Genomic DNA, 27,551 nt, shown 5'->3' with positions numbered 1-27,551 from the left:
TCGAGGAGTCCAATAGTCTGGTTTTAGTGTACGAAAGCATGTAAAAACAGACATACACAAATGCTGTTTGTTGCATTGACAAATACTGTTTATCTCTTTAAAGTCCACCCTATTGCTAATAATAGAGACATGTATACTTAGAAGAGTTGATTTATATGTGTAATGCATATAGAAGATTATGAACTGAATGTGATGAACATTGCATCATTGCATGATGAGTGAGTGTACTTTTCAGATGTACAATAACCCCTCAAGCATTCCAGTGGAAGCCGTTCCTGGAAGGTGAAATGACACACCAGACAGCCAATAGCACGAGGTGTGAGTAATGCTACTCTAGGTGAAGCCAAAGCCCACTTTAAGCATATTTTAAAGGACTGGTAACAATATTTGTTACAGACAGCCGCACAGTCTAGCCAGACCCAACAATGCACACTGTTAATTGCATATGACTCTAGTGAGCCAAGAAGCGAAAGACAACATGAGTTTAGTTAGATAAAAGGGTGCTGCTATGTATGTGAGAGGCATGTTGCTAATGATAGAAATCAAATGGGCAACTTCTTTTTTCGTTGGAAATGAAGAGTTTTGGAAGAACATTCTGATTTCTTAAATCGATTATGCTAATCTTTTCTTCCAAAGCGTTACCTTAATGATCCGTGTGTTTGGTATAACGGAAAAAACTCCCAAACAGCTCAGCATGTTAGTAGAAAAAAAGAGCTTTAAGTACACGTGTTGTGGCTAAAATTAAAGCTACGTAGATAGAACAAGATAGTGCTTGATTGGCGGAAACATACACACTCGTGCTAGGGAGAGGCAAAGACTTAACCTCATTAGGTCCGCCCCCCTAACCACGATTTCTAAATGCCAAGGGGCTTATTTGTGAAGAATTGGCGTAGGGCAGCGCCGCAAGTCATTTTACTGCACTGCCCTGCGCCCCTTCAAAAGGAGAGAAAAGCACCGTATTTTCAAAATATGGTGCAGTTCTGTCCTTTCAGCCAGCGGTGCCACAAAAAGTACAGCCATGCACCAACGCAGGCACAATTGTGTCATGGTGCAAGGGTGTCTTTGCACCTTCGTGCATAAACACAATCTCAAGAGGTGTTTTCTGCATTCTCTGTGCTTCAGAATGCAGCACATGTGGAAGGAGGACAAATCTGAAGAAATATAAACATTTCTCCTCGGTATGCCTGACCTGGGGAGGCATAAATATGAGGCATACGTTTTTGGTGCTGCCTCATATTTATGGTGTGTTGTAAATGTTGGGCAGTGTCAAAATCCATGGGTGTTGTGTGAGCATACCCACAGCAACACCTGTGGCACGCCTCCCTGCCGTAATGTAAGGCAATGCCCTCCCTTATGCTGCGTGGCCTTACACCTTATCTACAAGGCCTTGTAGACCTTCTCTACACAGTCCATGAAAAGCCACGTGGACTGACTTTGCATGGCTTTGTAGATATAGGCCTGCACTGTGCATAACTGGAGCATCAAAATAAGTGACACTCCGGTGGCACAAGGAGCTTTTCAATATGCCCCCAAAGGTACCTGTATCTCCAGTGGGCAGAGTAAACCGAGATTACAAGGTGAACTCTGAGATTTCTCTGAGAAATTAGCAATTACTGGAGCAATTGCCAATTCCCCCATAATTCCTCATTCTTCGCCTCGATTTACACCTGGATATTTTTGATCACTCAGCAGCTGCTGGAGTCTGTGAAGCTTACTTTGTCTGTGGATGTACTGTGGACCATGTAATTCCAGTGGGCCACTAACTCTCTACATGGATCATGGAAGTGGCAGTATAATCAAAGTCTTCATAATTATGTTTTAAAACCCATAGGACATCTTCACAACAAAATAATAAATCTATACATGAACTTATGGCTATAATTTTATGGTTTTAAGCAAAAACTTTGAGTGGGAGCATAGAGGAAATGGGAAAAGTCTGAGTGCTCACAGTTGTTTGATTAAAAAATCACTTTAAAACATTCTTTCCTACCACTGGGCAGGGATTTACTCCAGTGATCAATTCTACACTCTACGGGTAGTAAGATCTGCTTATCCTCATTCTCTGAATAGACATCAGGAAATTCTACCCATTTATGACTTTTTGTGCATATAATTTCTGGGCATCTAAGTCATTCTATTTTATACACATGTACTCTGATGACTTATTTTACAGATATTGGCCACCGGGGTCTGCCGTACAGATGAACATGTTATTAAAGGCGAGATTAGTGGCGTGCAATATCCAGTGATTCTGGGCCACGAAGGATCTGGAATTGTTGAAAGTGTTGGAGAAGGAGTCATTGGGATTAAAACAGGTGAGCAGAAAGTCTCAACATATTTTATTATATCCGTCGCAATAATTTCCATCAGATCTTTAAAGGATGTTTTCCAAAAACTTTCTGTATTCCATGCATTCGCATTAGCAGACTGTTTTTTGAGGCTGGTATGTCAAGAGAGGAGAGCAACTGCTTTGGCCACGATGGAGAGTGAAGGAGAGCTTCTTTATGGGAAACCATGTTTTAGCCTAACAATGTTCTTTGTAGATATTAGCCAGCGCCGGTGAGCTTGCAACACTCTGGTGGTTTCATGGTCAATAGCATTATGTGTAAGCAATATCCATTTTTAGGACTCGCCTACCGACTGTTGGCAGCAGACCTATTGTATCCCATATAAACTTAGATTAGGATATGTGCCCACCCCATGCTCAAGATTCTGTGGCTTTCTTGTCAATCTCGATTCCCTTCTCCTCATTAGATTGCTTTCCCTATGCTTGTGTTGTCCCCAAGCTAGGAGCAATTCAGCCTCACCTGCTTTTGATTCGCAAACGTCCACTGCTGATGTCAAGACCTTGCTTTGTAGTTCATGAGGAACTATTTTCTCCCCCACATGGCCCCTCCTTTCCTTGCCCCACTCTCTTTAATTAAAATGAAGCCCTCCCAGTGATTGCTTCCCCCACAGTCACCTCATGCTCCAAATGCCGCTCGCTGCATCAGTTGTATCAGTTGCCTACTATCTTTAAAAAAGTTTTAACCGTTCTTTCATTACCGCCGATGTGTGCATGAGTGAATAGATATATGCACTCTAGAATGACATGCATACCTGCCAACTCACATGGTGCAGCAGTATGACACATGATATCGCTCCCATCACACGTGTCTACAGGTGAGGAGCCGATATCACACAGTGGCAGGTAAAACAAGCTGAAAATCACTGTAAATAGTGGTTTTCCAGCTTGTTTCTTGAGGCTTTGAACTGCCGAAGTCCATTACGGGGGGAAACATCCTTTACAACAAAACTTTTTCCATGCAGTACCTTTACAACGCAGGAATTACAACGCAAGTCGTTACAACGATTTGCGCTGGAGGGCACTATAGGATAGGGAATAGTTTAATTTACTATCCAAAATCTTCCCTACTATCCACGGGAACTGGAGTTGGAATAGTAAATGAAACTATTCACTATCCAGCGCCACCAACGCAAGTCTTTGTAACGACTTGCATTGTAAAACCTGCGTTGTAAAGGCATGCGTGTAAAAGGCATGCGTTGTAACGACATACATCCATTATGGGGACCACAGGACATCGGCATCAGCCTCCACAAGCTTTTTTTTTCTTCCGGGGAGGAGGTGGCTTTGGGTCTGGTGGGGTTCAAAAGGGCCTCCTAGGTACTTCTAAGCATGAGGCCCCGCCCCTCCTCACACAGTGAAATTGTTCTTCAAGTTGGCAGGTATGGACTTGTAGTGTAGTTTTTTGCTATGCATTAATAACACATTGTTCTATGATGGTTATGATAGAAAAAGCATTCCATGATGGCTGCAGCACCTGGGCATGCAGAGTGGTCATTGAGAAGTGCTTTTTATTTGGAATTCCTTAAATGCATTCCAAAATAGGTGATGTATGCAAATGCACAGTAACTATCTAAACTATCTAAGAGAGTAAATGCATTGGCAAAGGCAATAGCTCTTCAATGCTTTTACCTTATTTATATTGAGCAGCCACAGTGGAACTGGTGTCTGAAGGGTTTCAGTTCCATTTAAAAAATCTTTTGAAAAAGTTAATATCTTCAATTTATACAGAGACCTCACTCAAGCGTTTGATTATTAAGACAAGTATTGTTGGGGGCTAAATACAAATGAAACACTTGAAATCGGTGACAAAATGTTTCAGTGTATTTGACATTTCTTAGAGCAGGACAGGCAGGGTCAGTATATATGTACGGTCTCAGTTACAAGACCCTTGCACTGCGGGAATGTCACTTTTAGTGATGGTCCTGTGTCGCACACTGCAGGGCCATAGCTATAAGGCCACGTTAAGCTATCTTGGATGGCTTTACATGGCCTTGTAGATATGGACTGAGGCAATGAAGTGAAAGTCGCTGCGTTGCCTCACCCTTTGAATGGGAGGCATTCCATGGGCGTTAGTGTGAGTGTTCCCACATAACACCCATGGCACTTGACACATTATCAGATTTAAGATTTTTTTTCAACCTGGGAATGTGTCAAAAACCTACGCCTCCCAGGGGAGGTATAAGGGAGGAGCAACGAGGAGAAAACCAGTGCTAAAGTGCATGCGCTCTCTTCCAAAAATGTGATAACATTGGCTTATTCCCAACTAGCATATTTAATTTATTTATAAGTCCCTAGTAAAGTGCACTACATCTGCCCTGTGCACATTAAATACTACTAGCGAGCCTGTAACACTGTTCAGTTCTCAAGCTTTAGTCAATTCAGAAACCAATCATAAAAGCATAAAATACAGAATTCATTATATTAGAAATGTGCAATAAAGACAACTCTGATAATAATAAAAATATTAAATAAAAGACATCATAAAAAACTCAATATGCACTCTATAAAAACAGCTGACAGTGTAATCATAGGCACAAGCACCAGTATATATATAAAAAAAAGAAGCCTAGAAATCTAGGTAGTTCTCAAGTTTAGGTGGCAAGCAGCTCCAGTATAGAGCACTATCAACACCAGCGACACACTACATTTTCTCTCTTCAAATGTCTGCTTTTCTATTAAAGTCTTTAAGCGTAGGATTAGCACAGTGCCATCCACACAGAGATAAAATGGGACAAAGTATTTTGCCATTTCTACAGCAAAGTCTTTATGCATAGGATTAGCCCAGTGCTATCCATGCCGAGCTGTAAAATGGCCAAAGCCTTTTACCACTCCAGGCACAGTATTACAGCTTTGGATCGGTAAAATACCATCCAGCCAACCTGAAATGAATAAAAGCAACCCCTGACACGTGTAGGAAGGAGGATTATTCTGTTGGATTGCTCAATCGGGCATGTAACATGGATCAGTAAAGGTGCATACAGTGGTTGGAGTGCATGGCTTTTTTTCCCACGAATCTTATGAACATGTGGGAGAGCATAGGTGGTTATACTTGGGACATCTTAACAACAGCATGTACATACACAGTATATTTAGTGGGGCTTGGGCAGGCCTCTTTTGTTTCTGTGCTTACATCAGTATTGAATACATTCGTTATTTGTAATTTCTAGGGGTCCCCTGACGAAGGGGTTTCCCGAAATACATTGAGAGTGAGGCATGGAATACAACTTCAGATTGTAGCGTTGTTCCACAATGTGATATACATTATTGCAATATGTACTCTGTAACATTTTGACAATCTTGTTGGTTGATTCATGTAAGATTAGCTATAAGTAATGGCGATCGCAGTTGATAATTGTGAAGCAAGCAAAATAAATGTTGAACGATAATTGTGAAGTTTAATAATTTGAGTATATGATTTGATGAGCCCTAGGGTCGTGCTTTGTGCACTTTGTCGGGGTGGACAAGTTCTGTATGCCCCCTTTTCTACATCCAGTTTGCGGCATATCATGCTCACAATTATCAAACTTGTGCACATTTTTTTCGTTTGTTTTCCTTTAAATATTCAGCGTTAGGCAATGTCATATAAAAAATGTTTGACACAACAATGACGTTTTTGTTCGTGTAGATAAAAGCGGAAATAATAAACATTATTGTTTTTGTTGTAGGTGACAAAGTCGTCCCACTGCCTGTTCCCCAATGTGGAGTGTGCAAGAACTGCAAAAATCCAAAGAACAATCTTTGCGTCAGGAACGAGTAAGTTTATGGCGTTCTCTGTATGCAGGTGCATAAATGGTTAATCAAATACTTTTGAAGGTCTAATAACATGACTGTCTCTTGAACAGCGCTCCTTCATTTCGTGGTCTGATGCGTGACGGAACCACCAGGTTTACCTGCAAGGGGAAACTGGTTCACCACTTTGTGTGCACTAGCACCTTTACTGAGTACACCGTCGTTGATGAAAGTGCTGTGGTAAAAGTCGATGCTGCCGCCCCTGCTGATAAGGCCTGTCTCCTTGGATGCGGGTTTTCTACAGGATACGGGTGTGTGGTCAAAACAGCCAAGGTAAGAATGACCCCTTCTAATCTTACATTTCTCTCAAAATCAGTCCTAAAGTTTGTGAACTTATAAGGCTTCATTTACAGTATGGAGAGAAATCTGGTGTTCCGCCAGGCCAGCAAAGGGAAGTTTCACTGTCCTGGCAGGTTCCCGTCCCTCCTTGGATACCTCGGCAGAAGGAGAATCTGTGCCTTCAGCAGACCTGCTCTTGCTGCGGCTACACTGAAGGAATGACTTTGCTGAGCGCCATGTTTCATCTGCAACATCAGCAATGTTTTTGTTTTTCAAACGAAAATTCCCTAAGCGCAAACAAATAAAGACATGTCCCTGTTTTGTTGGATTTTTCTCCCAGGGCATTGGGTCATTTCTTTGGTTTTCTTCCCTGGTCCTTAAAAGGAAAACGTTCTGAAAGAATGGCTACCCCCAATAGGGCAGACTTTCTGTCATACACTGGCAAATGTCCAAGTGGTTGATGGGTCATCAGTCTTAAGCGTTGGCCGGCAGTCACCATATGCTCTCCTAACAGAAACCTGGGGTTTCCCCAAATTCTAAAAGAGCGGGAGACCAGGAGCTTAGCAGACGGAACATCTAACGGTTTTTTGACAGATTGCTGCATCTGCCAAACTCCAGATGAGGTTGTTAATAGGCTTTTAAGGGAACAGCAGCATAATCCACTTTAATAAATAAAAACATAGGGGACCAGATGTTGGTAAATATCATTTACTGATTCTAAAATACCGAATTTTACCGATTCTGTATTTTAGAATCGGTAAATGGTATGTAGCTAAAGATTCGGTAAATTTTACTGAATCGGTAAAATTCGGTAAATACCGATTCGGTATTTACCCATTCGGTATTCCCCATTCATTCCTATGGGCCTGGAAGCCCATAGTAATGAATGAGAATTACCGAATCGGTAATAGGGGGTAGACTTACAAGGGTGGCAGGGTGTCACATTGACACCCTGTTGCACCCCTGAATAGTGCATGGGTGCACATGTGGCACACATACATGCCCTAAGGGCATGTATGTCTGCCACATGGCACTGTTAAAAAAGCACAAACTTGGTTTTTTAACGGTTTTCGTTATTTACCACCAACTTGTAGTCGGTGGTAAATAACGAATCCTTACAAGTGAAAAGCACTCCCTTGAGTGCTTCCTACATTAAGGATTCGGTAATTTACCGAATCGGTATTTAAGAATTCGGTTATTTACAGATTCCTTAAATTACCGATTCGGTAAATTTCCGAATCCTTAAATTAGACCCCTACATCTCAAATGCCTAATACCGGTCGGTAACGGCCGAAATTTGGTAATTTTGGCCATTACCGACCGGTATTAGGCTTCCAACATCTGGCCCAGTAAGACCTAATCACATTTGGGACACTCCCCTGGGAACACTCGCTTTGACTGTCCTTAGTCTCACGAACGCAGAGAATAATGCCCATGTGTTGGAACATCCAACATTAGAGTGGCATTTAGTATAGGAAAACCCACACACCCAGAGTTTGTATATATGTATGTTTTATATTTGTACGTAGTACTTGTATAATACAAGCCTAGCCTAAAGGCAGTGGAGTCCTCTACATGGCCAAAGGCAATACAATCGTTGAAGCAACATTGGGGTGGTCTTGACGGATGTTTCTTCACCCTGGTTGTAGACACCACTGATATTTAGATGGTGTCCGTTTTATGTATAAAGACTGTATACTGTGTTAGTGTATGTATTAATTGCACATAATTTTACTGTACTGTCATATAAATACAATGTTCTGGTTTTTTATATGATTTTTATCAAATATATTAAAAACATGTTTATTTTTTAATGACTGTTTGATCATTTTTAAATTGTTTGCCTTTTCCTATTACTACTGGGTCCACATAATTTGTTGTCTACTATTGAGACTACCTAGGAAATTTTTTACATACATACCTTGACGGATAAGAGGACATGGTTTAACAACCTGGTTCCGTAGACCGAAAAGGCTAGCTTTGTTTTCTTTTCACTTTCTAGTCTCCAATCTCATGGTTATCTGGCTATGGGTGTGCTGGAAGCCACCAGAGGTGGTGAGCTTGTCTGCAAAATAAGCGGAGCTGCTGGTCACACTGGTTTGTAAATTATACAGCTGGTTTTGAAGATGGTGAGGTTTGGCAAAGAGAGCCAGTGTAGTTCCATGAGGGTGAGGGTGATGTGGTCATATTTATTCAAACACATTTGAGATTTGAGAATCAGGATCATTATATAGCATGTACAGAGCCAAATGCACAAAAAAGAAAAAAAAATTCTCATAGAGTTCTTCATATATTAGGAGTAAATTAGCAGTTTTGGTGGAATTCACCAAGGGCTGCAGGCGGATGCTTGGAAAGCATTGACTGTCACTGTTTCCTAGGAGTACTCTTGTAGTTCTTTTGTGCATTCCATTTACAACCGTGTGAAAATGTATACATTGTAAATGCAACCTCTGTAGTTTAATTTATAACAAAATAGCCAACCTTTATGTTACCTACCTCTCTCTACTGGCACTAACCACTTTCCATCTCTTAGCAAGTAGAAAGGTTATGCATGAAGATAGTTAGAGAAAGCAGAAAAAAGAGTTTTTTTTTCAATTGTCTCCACCGTTTTTTTACCCTAGCATTACAGATATCTGACTCTTGAATCATTCATACATTTTCTGCAGCATACTGTGGTGCCATATGGGTTGTTAGATATTGCATCATTTATATTTGCTTCATTTATGTAAAACAAGCCTAGTGGTTACATTAAAACCACAACTGAAACAAGTTGACACTATTCATTACGAGTTTTGCCCTCAAAGTGTAATTGTAATCAAGAGAGTTTACTTTTAATACAGAGTTATTTTTAGTGAAAATCCAGATTCCAACAACTGGATCCAACAGAGACCATTTGTGAGCTATCAACAACAATTTCCTTGAGGAATAACTATTTTCTCAGTCAATTGCATGGAAGGCATTTCCAAATCTTTCCATCAATCAATCAGGATTCTTTTATAGCGACACTACTAACCCGTTAGGGTCTCAAGGCGCTGAGGGGGGAGGGTAGAGCGGCAGTTCAGTTGAAGAGTTCGGTCTTGAGGTCCTTAATGAATTGAGGCAGTGACGGTGATTGCCTGAGATGTAGAGGCAGGGAGTTATAGGTCTTTGCAGTGATGTAGGAGAATGATCTTCCTCCAGCTGTCATCTTGCACATCTATGGGATGGGAAGAGCTGAGATGGGAGTGATGAAGAGGAGGCGGTGGTTGAGGTATATACATCCGGCGTTGTGGAGGACTTTGCAGGTGTGCCTGAGGAGTTTAAGATAATTCTTTTGTTGATAGTCAGTGAAGGTCTCTCAGGTGACTTGTAATGTGGCTGCATGGAGGAAATTCCCATTCTGTATAAGCTGACATAAGTAAAAGCAACCTAAATCAGACCTCATAAACAAACATGGAACATAATTTGAACGAAAGTGTATTTGGATCTGCCCACCGATCGCAAACAAAATATTGGAAAATAAATTGGATCCTAAGATGAATGCATCACGTATATCCAAATAAATAGAGGTTGTTGCTTTTAAACAACTGCCATCTTAGTTCGACTACCATCTTAGGTCGACTGCCATGTACTTTCTATTAAATGTTTCCGTATTCATAACATTAGTAGCTCCTGGGTAGGGCAAGCACAAGAATAGGAATGAAAGCAATCACATCAAACAGCAGGGTTCTAAAACAGATAGCAAGGCCATCCTTCATTGTGGTTTTTAAATGATTACTACTTTGAATCTTACCGCACGCATCGCGCTCAGATCCCTCGCTCCCTCCTCAGCACACCCCTTGGCCTTAGCCAATCACGCCGGGTGGGGAAGGAGCCGGAGGCGAGAAATTGCTTTTAAGTCTCACACAGTGCAGGAGCGGGCACTCTAGCCATGGTGCCGCTACCCGGTGGACCAATGTAAATTCGTGCTTGCTCGCTTTTTAAAAATTGTGTTAAAAATTACACTGAACTCTGCTGCTACTTGTGGATTCTAAGTAATTACTACTTAGAATCTTACCGCACACATCGTGCTCAGATCCATTGCTCCCTCCTCAGCACACCCTTCGGCCTTAGCCAATCATGCCGGTTGGGGGAGAAGCCGGAGGCAGGGAATTGCTTTTATGTCCCACACGGTGTGGAAGCGCAGCAGACTAGTGCAGCGGGTGCGCCAGTGGCGCGCCAAAGGCGTGCCAAAGGGAAACCCGTCGGCGCCAGGTCGGGCCCAGGGGCCAGTCCCCTTGCACAAACCACCGCCTACTCCTCGGAGGATCTGAGAAGCGTACATCAGGCAGACCTTACTCTCTGCCCAGCTACCCACGCACAACTCTCAAACACACTGGAATCTTACTAAAGCAGAGCACATCCCAAAGGCTCCCGCCTACCAACTCTTGCCAAAATTAGAAACCCACTCCTGTGCAAGTCAAAAATACCACCTTACATATCCTTTACCTTTACACACGCTCCCTTGTCAAACATCAGTTAGACATCTTTCTCCTCCTTCTATCAGATAAGCCTGACATCTTTTTTATTACTGAGACATGGTTAAACCTTGATTCTACCCCTGACATTCTGGCCGCGCTTCCCCACAACTATTACATTTTACATGTCAACCGGATCCCAGGAAAAGCAGGTGGCGGAGTGGCGGTCATCATCCATAAAGACCACATCTTCACTTTTATGTCCTCCTTAAATCTCCCTGCAGCTGACAACATGATTATTAAAGTTGACTCTAATCTGTGCCCTAATATACAACATATGCCATCATTCCCCCTCTTACTGAGTGAGCAGCTGGCAAACTTGGTCATGGATTACGCAAAAATACTTCTACTTGGTGACCTTAACTACTGGTGCAACGATGATTCTCCTGGACCTCATGCCACCGAACTGTTGGAACTTCTTTCTAACCTCAAGTTCACCTACCATATCTATTCAGCCACACTGTTAGACCTGTCAGCCTTAGGGTGGTCTCCCCTACATTTTTGCCCTTTTGCCTCCCATTTTTACATTACAGTTTGTTGGACTTAGGACTCTGGGTGCTTCACCACTGCTAAACAGTGCTGAGGTGCAGGTGCTCTCCCCTAAAACCTTGTGAGGCTGGCATATCTGCAACAAGCCACTGCTACCACAGTAAGGCTAATTCTCCATAGGCTAATATTGGGAACCTCCCCTTATGGGTTAACTTCTGACAGGGACCTAATAAGTCTGTCATGTTTGGTCTTGTTGGACTCTGGGCGGGGAACCCTTTCCAAAGATATATAGGGTTTGGGCATTACTACGCTAGGGACCCCACTTTTATAAAGTGGACCTTTTCCTGCCTACACTTAGATTAGGCTCTGCAGACTCCCCCCTCCCCTCTGCATACTGATAGCCTCCCTGGGTATGGAGGTGAGAGTGGTGATTCACACCTTCTTCCCTGGGATGAGCCGTGATGGGCTGCCCACTGTAGCCTTAACGGCCTGTCTCTCGTCACTGTGACAGCTAGGTCAGGGAAGGCAGGGAACATACCAGCACTCCCTGGACTCTTCCAGAAGCCCCTGCCCCCAGACCCTTCCAGAGACTTCCACCACTTTCTAGCTCCTGGACTGTAAGATATATAAGGGAGGGTCCTGGCCTCACTTTCTTGCTACACTGCTGGACCTGTAAGCATCCCTTCTGGAGTGTGGACTGCTGCGCAAGAGGATTGCCACTGGGAAGGAGGGTGACTGCTCCAAAGAACTGCTGCCCCACAACCTGCTGAGCTGCCTTACTGTCTGCTGATCCAGCCCTGCATGGGAGACTGCATCATCACCTCCAGAGTGTCTCCACCACTTTCAGAAGGACGGCCTTATTTTCGGGACTGCACCCTTTTTAAGTAAAAGGAAACTTCCATTCCTTGGACCACAGCATTTTAAAGACTGCCTTTTGGAACCGCCACAACAACACTCTCAAGATTTGCCCTGCACCGCTGTGCCTGCCCCCAGCACCGCTTGCCCCGTGATCCTTGCTACTTGAGCTGCCTCTGCAGTGCTGGGGATTGCAAGACTATCGCCCATAAACCATCACTGCCCAGGAACTCACTGGACTACGTAGCGCTGTGGGGTAACTGAAGCGCTGTGCCAGGACCGAAGCGCTGCTCAAAAGGGAGACTGTGTGCCTCATTGAAATCACCCCGGGGCGGTGAGCGCGAGTGTCTGCCCTTCCGGAGAACATCAGGAATCTTGTGACCATCACCGCCAGGGGCCCGAGTCAGAGGACACCAGGACCGCCGTTGAAAGCACCGCCAGCGGCCCGGGAGCCTTGGGAGGCCTTTTCCTGCCTCACGGACGTCACCCCCAGGCCGCGCTGTGATTGGCCCTAAGCCTCCAGGACTCCCTACTCGTCATTGAAGGGCCGCGCTGGGATTGGTGGTTGCCTCAAGGGCTTCCCCAGCGCCGGCTGGAAAGGGAAGCCGACGGCCGGAGGGTGCCCTGGAGCCAAGAGAAGCCCCCAATGGATGCCAGCCTCGCCCTCACCCCCAGGTAAGAGCCAGCGCTATGCTGCCGTGTGGAGCGCTGCCTCAGGGCGGGCTGGGGGCCAGCAGCAATTGTGTCCCGGAAGCGGAGTCTGCGTGGGCCGTGTGTGAAGGCCGGGGCCAGGGATCGCCTCAGGCAAGCAAGAGCCCTGTGATTGCATAGCGGGCCTGGCGGGGACCATCTGGTCTATAGTCCAAGTTGGAGGTCGTGCGGGCGGTTGCTGACTGACGGGGGGAGCCTCATTAATAGTGGACTGCTTGGGACTGCGACTACAAGACTGCGGGCTGAAGGCGGGTGGGGCACGGAGGCAGTTGCGGGCCCCGCTTTAAGTGCTCATTACGGCCTGTGTCTGATACCCCCCCCCCCCACACCGAAGGATAACATTACCGTATTGTCCCTAGTGGGACCCAGGCGGATTTCAGCTCTGTGAGTCTTCAATGCAAAGAACTGTTCCACCACAGTGACACAAGCTACTGCATTAGAGGGACTGTTCTTTTTCTCCCCCCTGAATAAGGAATACTGTTTTACATCCCCAAAGACATTTCCACTGACCCCTTTTTGATCATATATATACCTGTGGAGCCTTATTACATCCTTGTTATCTTGCACAATTTCTAGATCGGGATAACGTTACCTCCCCTATATGCGAGTGGCTTCACCTTTATTATTGATCTTGTCTGGAGACGGGATTCGTATCTGATTATTGATCTTGCCTACAGCTGCATTTTCCTGATGGTTGATCTTGCATGATTTTTAGATAAAGGTATTTATATTTTTATATACAAACTGGTGTGGTGTCCCTTTTTGTGTGTGATTTACTGTTTTACTGTTGGTGTGTGTTGCACAAATACTTTACACATTGCCTCTGAAGTTACGCCTTTGCTGCTCTGCGCCAAGCTACCAGGTCGGAAGCGGTGGTCCCTACTTGGACTAGAGTGCATACCCCTGCCAACTAGAGACCCCGGTTCTAACACACACACATCAACGGCCACATTCTGGACCAGGTTTGGACTACCAAACCCACGGTCTCTACACCCATTATATAACTATGCATCTGGTCCGACCACCACTTAAACTTCACCGTCTCCATCCCGACTCGCAGCAAGTCCCCTGCGTCCGAGGGGACCTAATTAGAAAATGAAGCTCCCTTGATAAACAAACATTCCTGGACAGTCTCATAAGCTCCACCCCTGCAGACAATCCAGATGTGGACATGGCTGAAGCTAATGTTTCAGACTGGCTACTAGCAGCCAGCAACAAACATGCACCGCTAAAAAAACTCAAAATTGCCCGCCGATCTGAAGCCCAGAAGTGGTTTTCCCCTGAGCTCAGGGCTCAAAAACAAACTAGACCTCTGCCAAAAAAAGAGAAATGGAGAATGACTTGTGCCCCAGAAGCAAAACTCCTGTATTTGACCTCCCTTAAAGACTATAAAAAAGCTATTATCTCAGCCAAAACCACTTCTCGCAAAGTCGAACAATAAATCAAAGGACATCTTCGCCATAGTGAACGAGCTATCCAACACGGAGAGAATCCTCCCCAAACCTGCGGCCTCCCAAGTATGTGTGACTCCCTGAATAAATACTTCTTGGAAAAAATTGCCACTATTAAAGCTTGTATCCCTGTCTCTTGCCCCAAGGAAGACTCCCCGACCACAATACCCAACTCTCAACCCCTTGACCACTTTCCACTAATAGACGAGCAGTCTCTGCAGGCTCTACTGTCCAGGGTAAAATCCGGTTTACCAAAGGACTGCTGCCCCCCGCATGTTCTAAAGAACGCCTTTTTGGTCCACTCGCTCCCTATCCTGACCTTCCTCAATGAATCTTTATCTAAAGGCAGGGTCCCCAAAGCCTTTAAAGAGGCAGTCGTAGTCCACCTCCTAAAAAAACCCAGGAGCTGGCCCCCAAAACCCCTCTAACTACAAGCCCATCCCCCTGCTCCCCTATCAGGCGAAAGACCTTGAAGCCAATGGCTGCTACTCATCTGTCCAACTTCGTGGAGCAGTCTGATTACCAAGACACCTCCCCAAGCAGGGTTCCGCCCTGCCCACTCCACCGAGACGGTCATTTTTGCAGTATCGGATGCTCTATGAGGAAATGCCGACAAAGGAATTCCTCAGGCCCTGGTCCTGGTGGACCTCTCGGCCGCGTTTGACACGGTCGATCATACATTCTTACTAGACCGTGTCAAACAGGCTGGCATCCGCAACTCGGTTTACAGGTGGATCAGGTCCTTTCTCAGTGACCGCACTCAAGCAGTATGCTTAGCCCCTTTTACTGCTCCCAAACTTTCTACAACATGTGGGGTCCCTCAGGGATCCTCACTGTCCCCCCTACTGTTCAACTTGTATTTTTTTACTCTTGATCCAGTCCTTCAAGGAATTTAAAACCATCACGTTTAATTATGCGGATGATCTCCAGCTGATCTTTACAATAGACAACTCCCCCGAAATAATTTGGGAGTTTCAGGGAACAATGCTTCACATCCCCCAATGGATGGACCTAAGCCATCTAAAGCTGAACCCCAGTAAAACCGAGATAGTCTTGAACTGTAACAGCCAAACCCTCTGGGGCCCATATTATTGGCCTACAGAACGTGGCCCTCCGCCCATCCCATCACCCTCGGAAAAAATCCTAGGGCTGATCATCAATAATGACCTATCCCTGAAGACCCAAGTGGGTACGGTTGTGTCCTCCTGTTTCTCCCAGCTCTGTAAGATCAGGAAGATCAGCCGCATGTTCACCTACTCTGCCCTGATCCAGGTTGTGATAGCCCTAGTACTATCACACCTGGACTATGCCAACTCTATTTACCTAGGTCTCCCACTCTTCCTTAGCAAACGCCTTCAGCTGGTCCAGAACCAGGCAGCCAGACTGATTCACCAGCAACCACGCTGGCAATCTGCCAGACCCCTGTTAGGAAAACTCCATTGGCTCCCAATTTCCCAATGTGTTGCTTTTAAGTGGACCTGTATCACTTTTAAGTCCCTCTGCGGCCAAAGCCCCCAATTTATCAAAAGCCTCCTTCCTAGGTAGCCCCCTCCTGCAACCTTTGCTCCGCCAACCTCAACCTCTCGTTCACCCCGACTTTCAAGCTTCAACGCCAGGGTGCATGCAGGTTTGCCACCCTGGCCCCTAGATTATGGAACTCCCTTCCTCTGGAAATCCGATCATGCAACAATCTCCTAAGCTTCAGGAAGATGCTCAAAACTTGGCTATTTACGCAGTCCCACCTGTAACTCCTGTTTAGTCCCGGCACACGCTAGAGCCAGTGCCATGAAACCTCCCGGTGAACGTGCGCTCTATAAGTAATTATTAACATATTATAACATAACAAAGTGCTGACCCAGACAGGAGGTCTTTCCGGAAGTCTGTAGTAGACATGTAAAGCTATATGTAGCGGACATAAAACGGAAGGCTATGCAACTACAGCGAAGGGCTTCAAATGCTCCTTTGGCAATGGTTTGCTTCTCTTGTTGCACAGTAGACAAAGATTGGGTAAGGAGGGTCTATCAGTTCAATGCTTTAAACTGTAGAATGCTATTCTTCTTGTATTAACTGCTATGAAACTCCTTTGGGGATTAAACCTATTATTTGAATAGACCTACTTTAACAAGCACTTTCAGTCTGGCAAGAGACAGTTACAATTGGTTAGTTTGCAAGTGAATGAACATTTGATTTAATTGAACCCATACACGCAGTGTGGGAAAAGGTCCGCTTCTGTCTGGGCAGTGTGAGTTGATTTTCTGTTCGCTCTCACGACAGGCATTGGTTAATTGGAATGTCAGTTAAGTTGAGTAACGTCATTGTTCCTGTGCAAGTGGTAAAAGAATGTGAATGGTCAGCAGGTTGTATGCATTGCCTTCATAGTTCCATACTATGATTGCACCTGTACATTCTTCTTCACCTGGTGTTGCCACCCCTTCCTGAGTGTCTTGATGTTGTTGTGTTGTTCCTACCCCTCTCTCTTCCCCACACTTTCTTCATTTAATTTTCACTTTCATGTCCATGGAATTTCCCATTGCTCTGCTTCCACCCCCACCCCCACCCCTATCCCTGCTCTCCTATTCATGTTTATGACCTGTGCATCAGCTGAGCCTTGCTGCTTCGTGTTCATTTTTTGTTTAAAATGTTCATTTCCTCCAGTCCCACCAACCCATCTGTCTCCATCTTTCATATTATTCTGCCCCTGTTCCTCCCTTATCCACCCGGCTGTCCTGTTCATAGCTTCATATTTTAAATCATCTTGATTGACAATGGGGCAGATTCACACAACTAATCTGACAAAATTCTAAACTTACTTCTTTTGGTATTCACAGAAGGCATTTAGTAGTAGTAAAGTTAGGATTTTGTCTTAATAGGGCTTTGGGGGGGGCGGCCGACCAGCGGGAGGCCTGCCCCCCGGGGGCTTTGGGGGCCGGGGGAGGGGGGGATTAGGGACCAGCACCGTACGTGGGCTGGTTTTGGGCTGTCTGGCGGCGTTGGGCTGGAGTTGAGCTCCTTTTGGGCTGGGGTTTGGGCTGGGGAGTATAAGGCCATCCATTTTGTGTCACTAGCCAACATTTGGGTGTTAGTGACACGGCAGCCGGGTGGGGTCATCGGTCAGCATGAGCATTTTTATCCCAGCCCTCCCTCCGTGTTTGTGGTTAGGGGTTTCCTTCTGTTGGCCAAAGTTTTGTGGGGAGTTTTCCTGGGGGTGCATTAGAAGGAAGGTTTTTGATGTGGTGATGGGTTTTTTGAGAGGGGTTTTCTTGGGAGCTGGTGCATCGGGGGCGCTTTGTGTATGTAGGAGGCTTGTCATGTCGCTGGAACAGGTGCTGGTGTGATGCTAAGCCATGTTGGGGCGGTTTTTCCTAAGTTATGTGGGAGTTGTAGGAGGTCTGTTGCATTATCAGGGGGGAATGTTGGAGTACAATAACTTATGTAGCTAGGTAGATAGGCAAGTTGAAGGTTGCAAATTGTTTCTTGTTGGGTTTGTGGGGAACCATTATAAGGGAGGGGGTGGGGGATTGTTAGGAAAAAATATATTTAGTGAGGATTAGTTTTGTTCGGCACAGGCCAAGGGTTTTTTCATTGGTGTACAGTCAAAATATCTAATTTTTAATATCGAGTTACATTAATATCGAGTAAAAAATATAGAATGGACACAATATCGAATGTACAGAATATAGACTACAAAAATATTGAATAGAATAGCATAAATATCGAATTAAAAAATATAGAATGGACAAAATATTGAATGGACAGAATATAGACCACAAAAATATAGAATGACAGAATATTGACAACAAAAATATAGATTCACAGATAATAGACAACAAAAATATCGAATTTGAGATAAGTTAATATTAATTTCTTAAAGTATTTTTTATGTTAGTATATGTGTGATAAGTGTATATTTATTTTATAATTTATATTAATTAAATAATTTTATAGTATTTTTTTGCCTAATATAATTCTGTAGCGGGTTGTGGGTTTATAGGGGAATAGGGTGGGAAGTAATTTGATTATAATTAATTAAATATGTTAATTTATTTATTGGTATTTATTTAGAATTAATTGTTAATTGATAATTAATTGGTAATTATTTAAAATATAATTGATAATTATTTTAATTAATTGGTTAATTGATAATTATGTTAATTTTATGAATGTATTTTCTGTAGTGGGTTTATAGGGGAATAGGGTGGGAAGTAATTTAATTATAATTAATTAAATATGTTCATTTATTTATTTGTATTTATTTAGAATTAATAGTTAATTGATTGATTGGTAATTAACATTTAATTGATAATTATATTAATTAATTGATTAATTGATAATTATGTTAATTTTATTAATGTATATTCTGTAGCGGGTTGTGGGTTTATAGGGGAATAGGGTGGGAAGTAATTTAATTATAAATAATTAAATATGTTCATTTATTTTTATTTATTTAGAATTAATAGTTAATTGATAATTAATTGGTAATTAATTAACATTTAATTGATAATTATTTTAATTATTTATTAATTGATAATTGTTAATTTTATTAACGTATTTTCTGTAGCGGGTTGTGGGTTTATAGGGGAATAGGGTGGGAAGTAATTTAATTATAAATAATTATGTTATTTATTTGTATTTATTTAGAATTAATAGTTAATTGATAATTAATTGGTAATTAATTAACATTTAATTGTTATTATTGTAAATAATGTACTAATTGATAATTATGTTAATTTTATTAATGTATTTTCTGTAGCGGGTTGTGGGTTTATAGGGGAATAGGGTTCGAAGTAATTTAATTGTGAATACATACATATTGTTATTTATTTATTGGTTTTGTTGTAATTTTTAATAGATATTTAATTGTTAATTAATTGTTAATTTCTAAATAATTTGTATTAATAGGTAATGATTTGTAATAAATATTTATTTAGTATTTATTTTGATTAATTATTATATGATATAAATTGTTGTATTGCTTTTAATTAATTTGTATTTGCTATTAATATATGTTATTTTTATTCATATATGAAGTATTTACTTTCTCAAAATACAAAAGTGCGGAGGGTCAAAAAGGGGAAATAGTTTCAAGACCTGTCTACTCATGCCCCTTATAACAACATGAAACAACAAAGAGAGAAGACCAGGTCAAAGGTGGTGTACCTAGTTGAAAGGTGTGTGGCAGGATACATGGACACAAAATGCGAAAAAGAGTATTGAGTCACACTGGGTTGAACAAATCCCATCAGACCACCCATTTGGCGGCATATCATCATATGGGGGTAAATAGTCGCTCCAAACAACGCCTGAACCTTAAAATTGCGTTGCATACATAAAGGGCGACAATTCAGCCACAGTAGTGCTCTAAATATAAGATGGACAGAGTGCAGTGCTGTTAAGGAAGTGCTTGCTAAAATTGGCTACCTAGATTGAAAGAACAATATTACAGGAATAAGTCTAGGTGTCAAGATTAAAAATACGCCTGGTAGTGTGTGAGTAGAACTACATTATGGCGCTGTGCAAAGTGGTCGACTAGTTTCAGCTAGAAGGAGTGTTGCTCCAGCTTTCATCAGGACCTTATAGAACATTATAAGCTACTGCATAACAAAGTAGGGGTGTGTAAACATGTGGGAGGGAATGAATTGTATCATATAATATACTCAAGAAATTCATATCTGCCCCTCAAACCTTGACACCCCAGTGTCCACTGTACACAGGAGAATTCTTCTTCCCAGCTTTGTGTGGGTGAAGACCTCATCTCACCCGGCAACTGCTCGGGAAATTGAGGCCCCGCTCTATCCGTCGGTACCCCAGGTTCCAACCCGAGCGGAAGGGGAGGCGCCGAAGGGTCGGGTGGACATGGTTTTTGTAGGCGCTAATTCTTTCATCCAAAGATGTAGGCTGAAAGAATTAGCGCCTACAAAAACCATGTCCACCCGACCCTTCGGCGCCTCCCCTTCCGCTCGGGTTGGAACCTGGGGTACCGACGGATAGAGCGGGGCCTCAATTTCCCGAGCAGTTGCCGGGTGAGATGAGGTCTTCACCCACACAAAGCTGGGAAGAAGAATTCTCCTGTGTACAGTGGACACTGGGGTGTCAAGGTTTGAGGGGCAGATATGAATTTCTTGAGTATATTATATGATACAATTCATTCCCTCCCACATGTTTACACACCCCTACTTTGTTATGCAGTAGCTTATAATGTTCTATAAGGTCCTGATGAAAGCTGGAGCAACACTCCTTCTAGCTGAAACTAGTCGACCACTTTGCACAGCGCCATAATGTAGTTCTACTCACACACTACCAGGCGTATTTTTAATCTTGACACCTAGACTTATTCCTGTAATATTGTTCTTTCAATCTAGGTAGCCAATTTTAGCAAGCACTTCCTTAACAGCACTGCACTCTGTCCATCTTATATTTAGAGCACTACTGTGGCTGAATTGTCGCCCTTTATGTATGCAACGCAATTTTAAGGTTCAGGCGTTGTTTGGAGCGACTATTTACCCCCATATGATGATATGCCGCCAAATGGGTGGTCTGATGGGATTTGTTCAACCCAGTGTGACTCAATACTCTTTTTCGCATTTTGTGTCCATGTATCCTGCCACACACCTTTCAACTAGGTACACCACCTTTGACCTGGTCTTCTCTCTTTGTTGTTTCATGTATTTACTTTCTCTACAGTTGCACTCTTTGGAGTGGCAATAGTAATTTTTACCCCTACAATATCCAACGCTTTTCCTCCTGTTGCACTTTTTGGAGTGGGAATAGTAATTTTTACCCCTACGCTATCCAACGCTTTCCCTACAGTTGTACTCTCTGGAGTGGGAATAGTAATTTTTACCCCTACGCCATCCAACGCTTTCCCTACTGTTGCAGTCTCTGGAGTGGGAATAGTAATTTTAACCCTCCCGCTATCCAATGCTTTCCGTACTGTTGCACTCTTTGGAGTGGGAATAGTAATTTTGACCCCTACGCTATCCAACGCTGTCCCTACTGTTGCACTTACTGGAGTGGGAATAGTAATTTTTACCCCTACGCTATCCAACGCTTTCCCTACTGTTGCATTCTCTGGAGTGGTAATAGTAATTTTAACCCTCCCGCTATCCAACACTTTCCCTACTGTTGCACTTTCTGGAGTGGGAATAGTAATTTTTACCTCTACGCTATCCAATGCTTTCTCTACAGTTGCGCTTTTTGGAGTGGGAATAGTAATTTTTACCCCTACGCTATCCAACGCTTTCTCTACTGTTGCACTCTTTGGAGTAGGAATAGTAATTCTTACCCTTACACTATCCAACGCTTTCCCTCCTGTTGCACTTTCTGGAGTGGTAATAGTAATTTTTACCTCTACGCTAACGAACGCTTTCCCTACTGTTGTACTCTCTGGAGTGGGAATAGTAATTTTTACCCCTACGCTATCCAAAGCTTTCCCTACTGTTGCACTCCCTGGAGTTGGAATAGTAATTTTTACCCCTACGCTATCCAACGCTTTCTCTACTGTTGCACTTAATGGAGTGATTATAGTAAATTTTACACTTTCCTCTATCCTACGGTAAAAATATTGTACATATTTTATTAATATTACGTATATATATATATATATATATATATATATATATATATATATATATATATATATATATATATATATATATATATATATTAACCCCTTCCATGCTCATGACGGAACGGTTCCGTCATGAGCGTAAGTTGGCCTGTGCTTATGACAGAACCGTTCCGTCATGGTTCCATAGGCCCAATGGAACGTTCAGCACCGCAGCAAAATTCGCGCCGCACAGAAGGGGTTAACAAAATAATTTGAATTTTTTTTTAACTTACATTAATTATTAATTTTCATGTTATTTAAGTAGTTTAAGTATGTTTAAGTCAATTATATTTATGATTTTATTAATTAATTTAAAGCGTTTAAAAAAATTCGATATTTTGACTAACTATATTTTTTACATCGATATTTTTGATTCGATATTTTTGCACTAGGAGGTCGATATTTTGGTATTCTATATTTTTACCTCGATATTTTAGTAACTCGATATTCTTTACATCGATATTGTTTCAGTGATCCTTTTTCATTGTGTAAGGTGCACCTGCTTCCAATAAAGCGGCCTTTGTCACACCTAATTTGAGTCTCTGGTCAGTGCTGCCCCCCCCTTTTGGGCCCCAAATTAAACCTAAGTTTGTCTTAAGTTTTGGTCTTAAGACAAAATCCTAACTTAAGACAAAATCCTAATTTAAGACTGAATCCTAACTTTACTACTACTAAATGCCTTCTGTGAATACCAAAAGTAGTAAGTTTAGGATTTTGTCTCAGATTAGTTCTGTGAATCGGCCCCATGGTTCTTACTTTGTAATACAACTCTATCTTTACCTGTGTCTGGTGTTGAAATAGGCATTGAGATATCTTCACCTTTTTCCATAATACAGATACCCACTGAAAGCCACAGAAGTCACTATCATCAAAATAAGTCAGAATTTGCTTATGTATTTAGAAAACCAGCACAAACCATGAGAGTTGCAAAAGTGAATATGCAAATCTAGATGTTGAATCTGGACCCTCTCTAGGACCTGGTAGTCCTGAACACAAAAGCACAGTGGTAATTGTGGCCATTGTCTTTTCCACTTTCAATAAAAGCGGACATTCAAGGGCATCTGTTCTTTTTATAATTCTTTTGTATGCTGATATTAAACAGCCGAAGCCGCTGCAGCCTAATGAGCAGCATCTAGCCAATTCTCTCTTTCTCTTGCTGCCTTTCCCCTTCTCTCCCCATGCTGTTTTCACCACTTCCCTGCATATTCGCCTGCATTGCTCTGCTCCAACTCCCATTACTTTTCCTAATGGTTTTTCCACTTGCTGCATCTGCAGCTACTATTCCAACAGAGCTTTGATATCAAAACCCTCTAAAAAGCTGACTTATGAGCTGTTTGATGTGCATAATAAAGACACTTTCTATTTCCCAGTGACAGCTAATGTCTATAGGGCCAGAGTCACAAAGGTAAAATAAGACGAATATCTAACATTACGACTTTCGATAGTCACAAAGGGCATTTACGAGTAGTAACATTTGAATTTTTGTCTCAGTTAAACTTAAGTTTTTGTCTTAAGTTTAGACTTTAGATCTCAGTTAAACTTAAAACAAAAATGTAAGTTTAACTCAGACAAAAGTCAGGAAATTTCCTTTATGAATACCAAAAGTCTAAAAGTTAGACTTTTGTCTCAATTTACCTTGATGAATCGGGCTCTATGTATTTTAGGGTGTCTTTGTTTTCCTCCATTACAGCACACTACTGGCATCTTTGTGTAGCGTCTAGGAAGAAAGCACATGACATTAGACAAGCAAAGGCGAATATTCAAATGTCTGTGCTAAAATCACACCCTGAATGAACATCCATGTTGAAAACAAAAACACATGTAATGTTTTTGCCATTGTTCTGTTTCTCTTTCAACAAAAAGTATCATTCCTAGCGATGTCCTCGCTACATAATGGTTTGGAATTTTCAGATTGAAAAAACATGTGGTGGGTGGCCCTAGGACCTCTAGTGTGGGCCTATGTTACTGTAGCGTGCTACATAGGCGATTGTATCTCCTTCAGGAGGGACATCTAGTAGCAGCTTCCCAACTGCAGCTTTGTGAAAGGCATTTCAAGCACTTGTATATGACTTGTTTCAGACATTTAGTAGCAGCTTGCTGCACTGTAGCGTTATGAGAACTGTTAGACCTGTCTGGCCTTTTGCGTAGCTCCTCCAATTATTTATTTATTTTGTCCCCTTTTTGCCCCTCATACCTTTATATCTTTTTGACTCCACCAGATTTTTATATGTTGGCCTGGGGGATAAATGCTCTTTTGCCCTCATGATTTTTCACCTCAGGCCTAGGTGCCTTTCCTGACAGGAATTCATCCAGATCCACAAAATGGTGGTTAACAACTGCCATAACTGCCACTGCCTAGACCTGACCTATATGTTAGAATAGGAGCATTCTAGAACCTTCTGGCCCCTTCTGGACCTTAGAGGGTCAGCCTATAAAAGGCGGAATGCTAGACAGCCATTTTGTTGGTACCCAGTGTTCTATGAGGTGGGACTGGTGTGGAGTGAGGCAAATCTGAGGTGGAGGATAGAGCTTACAGAGAGTAGGATTGACTTGTGGGCCAGCTGATCTCCTGTACTGACCCATCCCTATCCAGTGCTGACCGATCCCTGCCATAAAAGTCCCCTCCTGGAAACTCCTGAACAACCCCTTAGCGACTCGAAGGTAATGGGCCCAGGTGATTGTGACTGAAGTGTCATCGTCGAGGGAAAGAGAACCCCCCCCCCTCAATCCTGCAGGACCAAACCTGAAAGCGGTGGGCCTCAATTGAACCCCATCTTGTGGTCTGCAGCAGACTGGACTCTCATTGTGGTCTCCCTGTGCCGGTGGTCTAGTGTGCCCGTGGGCGCCCTGCCTGGCGCTGAGTTGTCTTGTGGATAGCCAAGGACGGGGGAGCGACGTCTGAGGAAGCTTGTCGGAAGAGGCGGGCTCATCAGGGGGTGAGAGCACCGTGAGAAGAAGTTGCCCGGAGAGTAGCGTCAAAGGAAGTGTCTTCACAATGTGCAGAGCGCAGGTCCAGTAGCGGTGGGTGCGCGTCGGGAGCAGTGTCTCCCTAACGGAGCGTGCACAGTATCAGCCGCTGTGTGAGGGGGCGTCGGAAGCGGCGCCTCGGTGTCCTGAATCAGTGCGCAGGTCCACTGGTGTCGATCTAGAGGAAGGCACCGGACGGCGTTGAGAGGCCACCGTCCCTGCGGAGCGCTGAGGTGAGAAGGGCGGGGCGGCTCCGGCATAGGTGGCTGTTTTGTGAGCCTGCACCTGATCAGAGTGCTGTTCGGCGGGGACTGCTTGTGGTGAGTGCCTAGCGGAGCCTGGCTCCATTCAGAGCATGCAGCGCTGCCTCCCGGGAGTGTGAACTGCCGAGAAGTCCGGAAGAGTCCCGGTGGGGAGTAACAGATTGACAGTGCACTGAAGTGGGAAGTAGGGGTCAAGTGATCATTAGACACCCTATCGCAACTCAGGCCCCTCTGTCAGTCTCTAACTGGGCCCGGGGGTAAAACGTACTGGGGAAGCCTCAGGAAGAGTTGAGCAGGCGACCTGAGGGAGAAGGTACAGTTGAAAGCGGAACTTTCTCATGCCAAGTTCCTGCAGGAGAAACGAATAAGGTTCAAACTAGGTGGTAGAGGAAATGTTAACTGCTAATTTCTAGAGGAATCAAGGTCTGTGTCAGCTGCCTAGAGAAAAGGTGGTAGGAAGCCTTTTAGCCAAGGTGAAAATCCCTCTGGGAAATACTAGTAACATACATTCTGTCATTGAGACTGTTTATCTGTATCTTCTTAAGCTGGGAAAAAGTATATGCATAACTTTTATGTGAATGTGGAAGGATTTAACACTGCTGAATTGAGTTCTCTTAATGTTATTTGAAAAGTGGGAAGATCTGATAAAAAATTGTACAGTGTATCTAATTGTAAACTACTGAGAGAGAGTGAACAACAAGAATATTTTTATAAAACAGCTCGTATTTTTACACAAAGATTGGTGTAGTGTCATTTTTGAGTGGAATTTCCTTGAGTTTCTGCTGGGTGGTATGCAACCTTCACATATGTGCCTCTATTAGAGATTGTCTTACCCTAGGCCAGGCTACCCTAGGTGACCTGACAACTTTAGGTTCCAACAAGAACTTTTTAAGCATGTGTTTCTGACATGAGTCGAATATTTATCAACAGTTTGCTGCACTGCAACATTATGAAGGCTTTTCTAGCTCTTGTTTCTGGACCGAGAGGGACATATAGTAGTGCCTTGCGAAAGACTTCTCAGGCACTTATATCTGACTGGATATGCAGTAACTTCCTGGACTACTGCAGCTTTGTAAAAGACGTTTGAAGCACTTTAATCTGGTTTTAGACAATCATTTAGTAATATCTTGCAGTACTTGGGTTTTTTGAAAGGCCAGACTGTAGACAGACCTACTCGCTTAGTCAGTGCATGTTTGACTGGCTTTCCCCTGAAGATGTAGAGCCTTTTTTGAATGATTAGTAGGTGCTATTGTGGCGTAATATTGCTTATGTTGTTACACAAGTTCTCAAAAGGCATAACAAAAACTGGAGAATACGGCAATTAATTGGATTTCCTTTTACATCCTATTTTATAGGTTGAACCAGGTTCTTCTTGTGCTGTGTTCGGATTGGGAGGAGTTGGCTTGTCTGCTGTCATTGGCTGTAAAGTATCCGGTGCTACCAGAATTATTGGGATCGACAACAACAAAGACAAATTTTCGAAGGCGAAAGAAATGGGAGCCACTGAATGCATTAGCCCCAACGACTACACTAAACCTATTCACGAGGTTCTTTGGGACCTGACAGATGGGGGAGTTGACTACTCCTTTGAGTGTATCGGAAAAGCTGAACTCATGGTATGTGTCCTGGATATTGGAAAACCTACATCTGGCTCTTTGAAGACGCCCACCTTATGGCATCCTCCTACTGCAAAGTACATGAATATACATTCATAAAAATGAGTTTAATTATGGAAGCTGATACATTGGTTGTAGGCAATCAGCTGGACAGGGCTTCCCCTGGAAATGAGCAGTTAAGGAAGCCCGAGCCAAGTTCGTTTAAAATAGAAATATTTAATTTTCAGAATTCAAGCAAATCAGAAAAGGGAAACCTGGAAAATGGTCTTAGTGGTATTTATTGTTTTATTTGGTTTGCTATAATAAGTTAAATTTAAACTAAACTTGTCCAAATGATGCAAAAAAGGACTCGTCAAATGTATTAGCCATTTACTTGCCCTATAAAAGGGAAGGATGGATACACAAATTACACTATATATTTCTTTATCAAACATGCCCAATAAAGAGCAGAGATACATTAGGAATATTCACCGAGGCTAGTCTGGCTATCTTCTACCTCTTGGGATTTCACATCACTAGGTTATCAATACATGTATCCTCCTATTCTCTTTGCTCCTTATTTATAAAACTGTATATGTGCATTAGAAGTCCAAGATAACTAAACCATTTCATGAGGCAGGGTATAATTGTGATTACTCCTGTCAGAATACGTTTTTGTGCTACCAGTCCACACCTGTGAAAT

At 42.9% G+C, this 27,551-nt stretch overlaps 1 protein-coding gene across 1 annotated transcript in view; it reads left to right on the top strand.

Annotated features, from left to right (window-relative positions):
* Positions 1–27,551, top strand: part of LOC147727487 (alcohol dehydrogenase 1-like) — a 241,734-nt gene that overhangs the window by 114,656 nt on the left and 99,527 nt on the right. The window contains exons 3-6 of the mRNA XM_086961559.1: positions 2,174–2,315; positions 6,013–6,100; positions 6,190–6,409; positions 26,609–26,869. Of these exons, the coding sequence (XP_086817685.1) occupies positions 2,174–2,315; positions 6,013–6,100; positions 6,190–6,409; positions 26,609–26,869 (711 nt within the window). The remainder of the gene's footprint in view (positions 1–2,173; positions 2,316–6,012; positions 6,101–6,189; positions 6,410–26,608; positions 26,870–27,551) is intronic.

Source organism: Lissotriton vulgaris, chromosome 3_1 (assembly GCF_964263255.1).
Source record: "Lissotriton vulgaris chromosome 3_1, aLisVul1.2, whole genome shotgun sequence".
NCBI classification, from domain to species: Eukaryota; Metazoa; Chordata; class Amphibia; order Caudata; family Salamandridae; genus Lissotriton; species Lissotriton vulgaris.
This window is presented reverse-complemented; position numbering and strand designations above follow the sequence as displayed.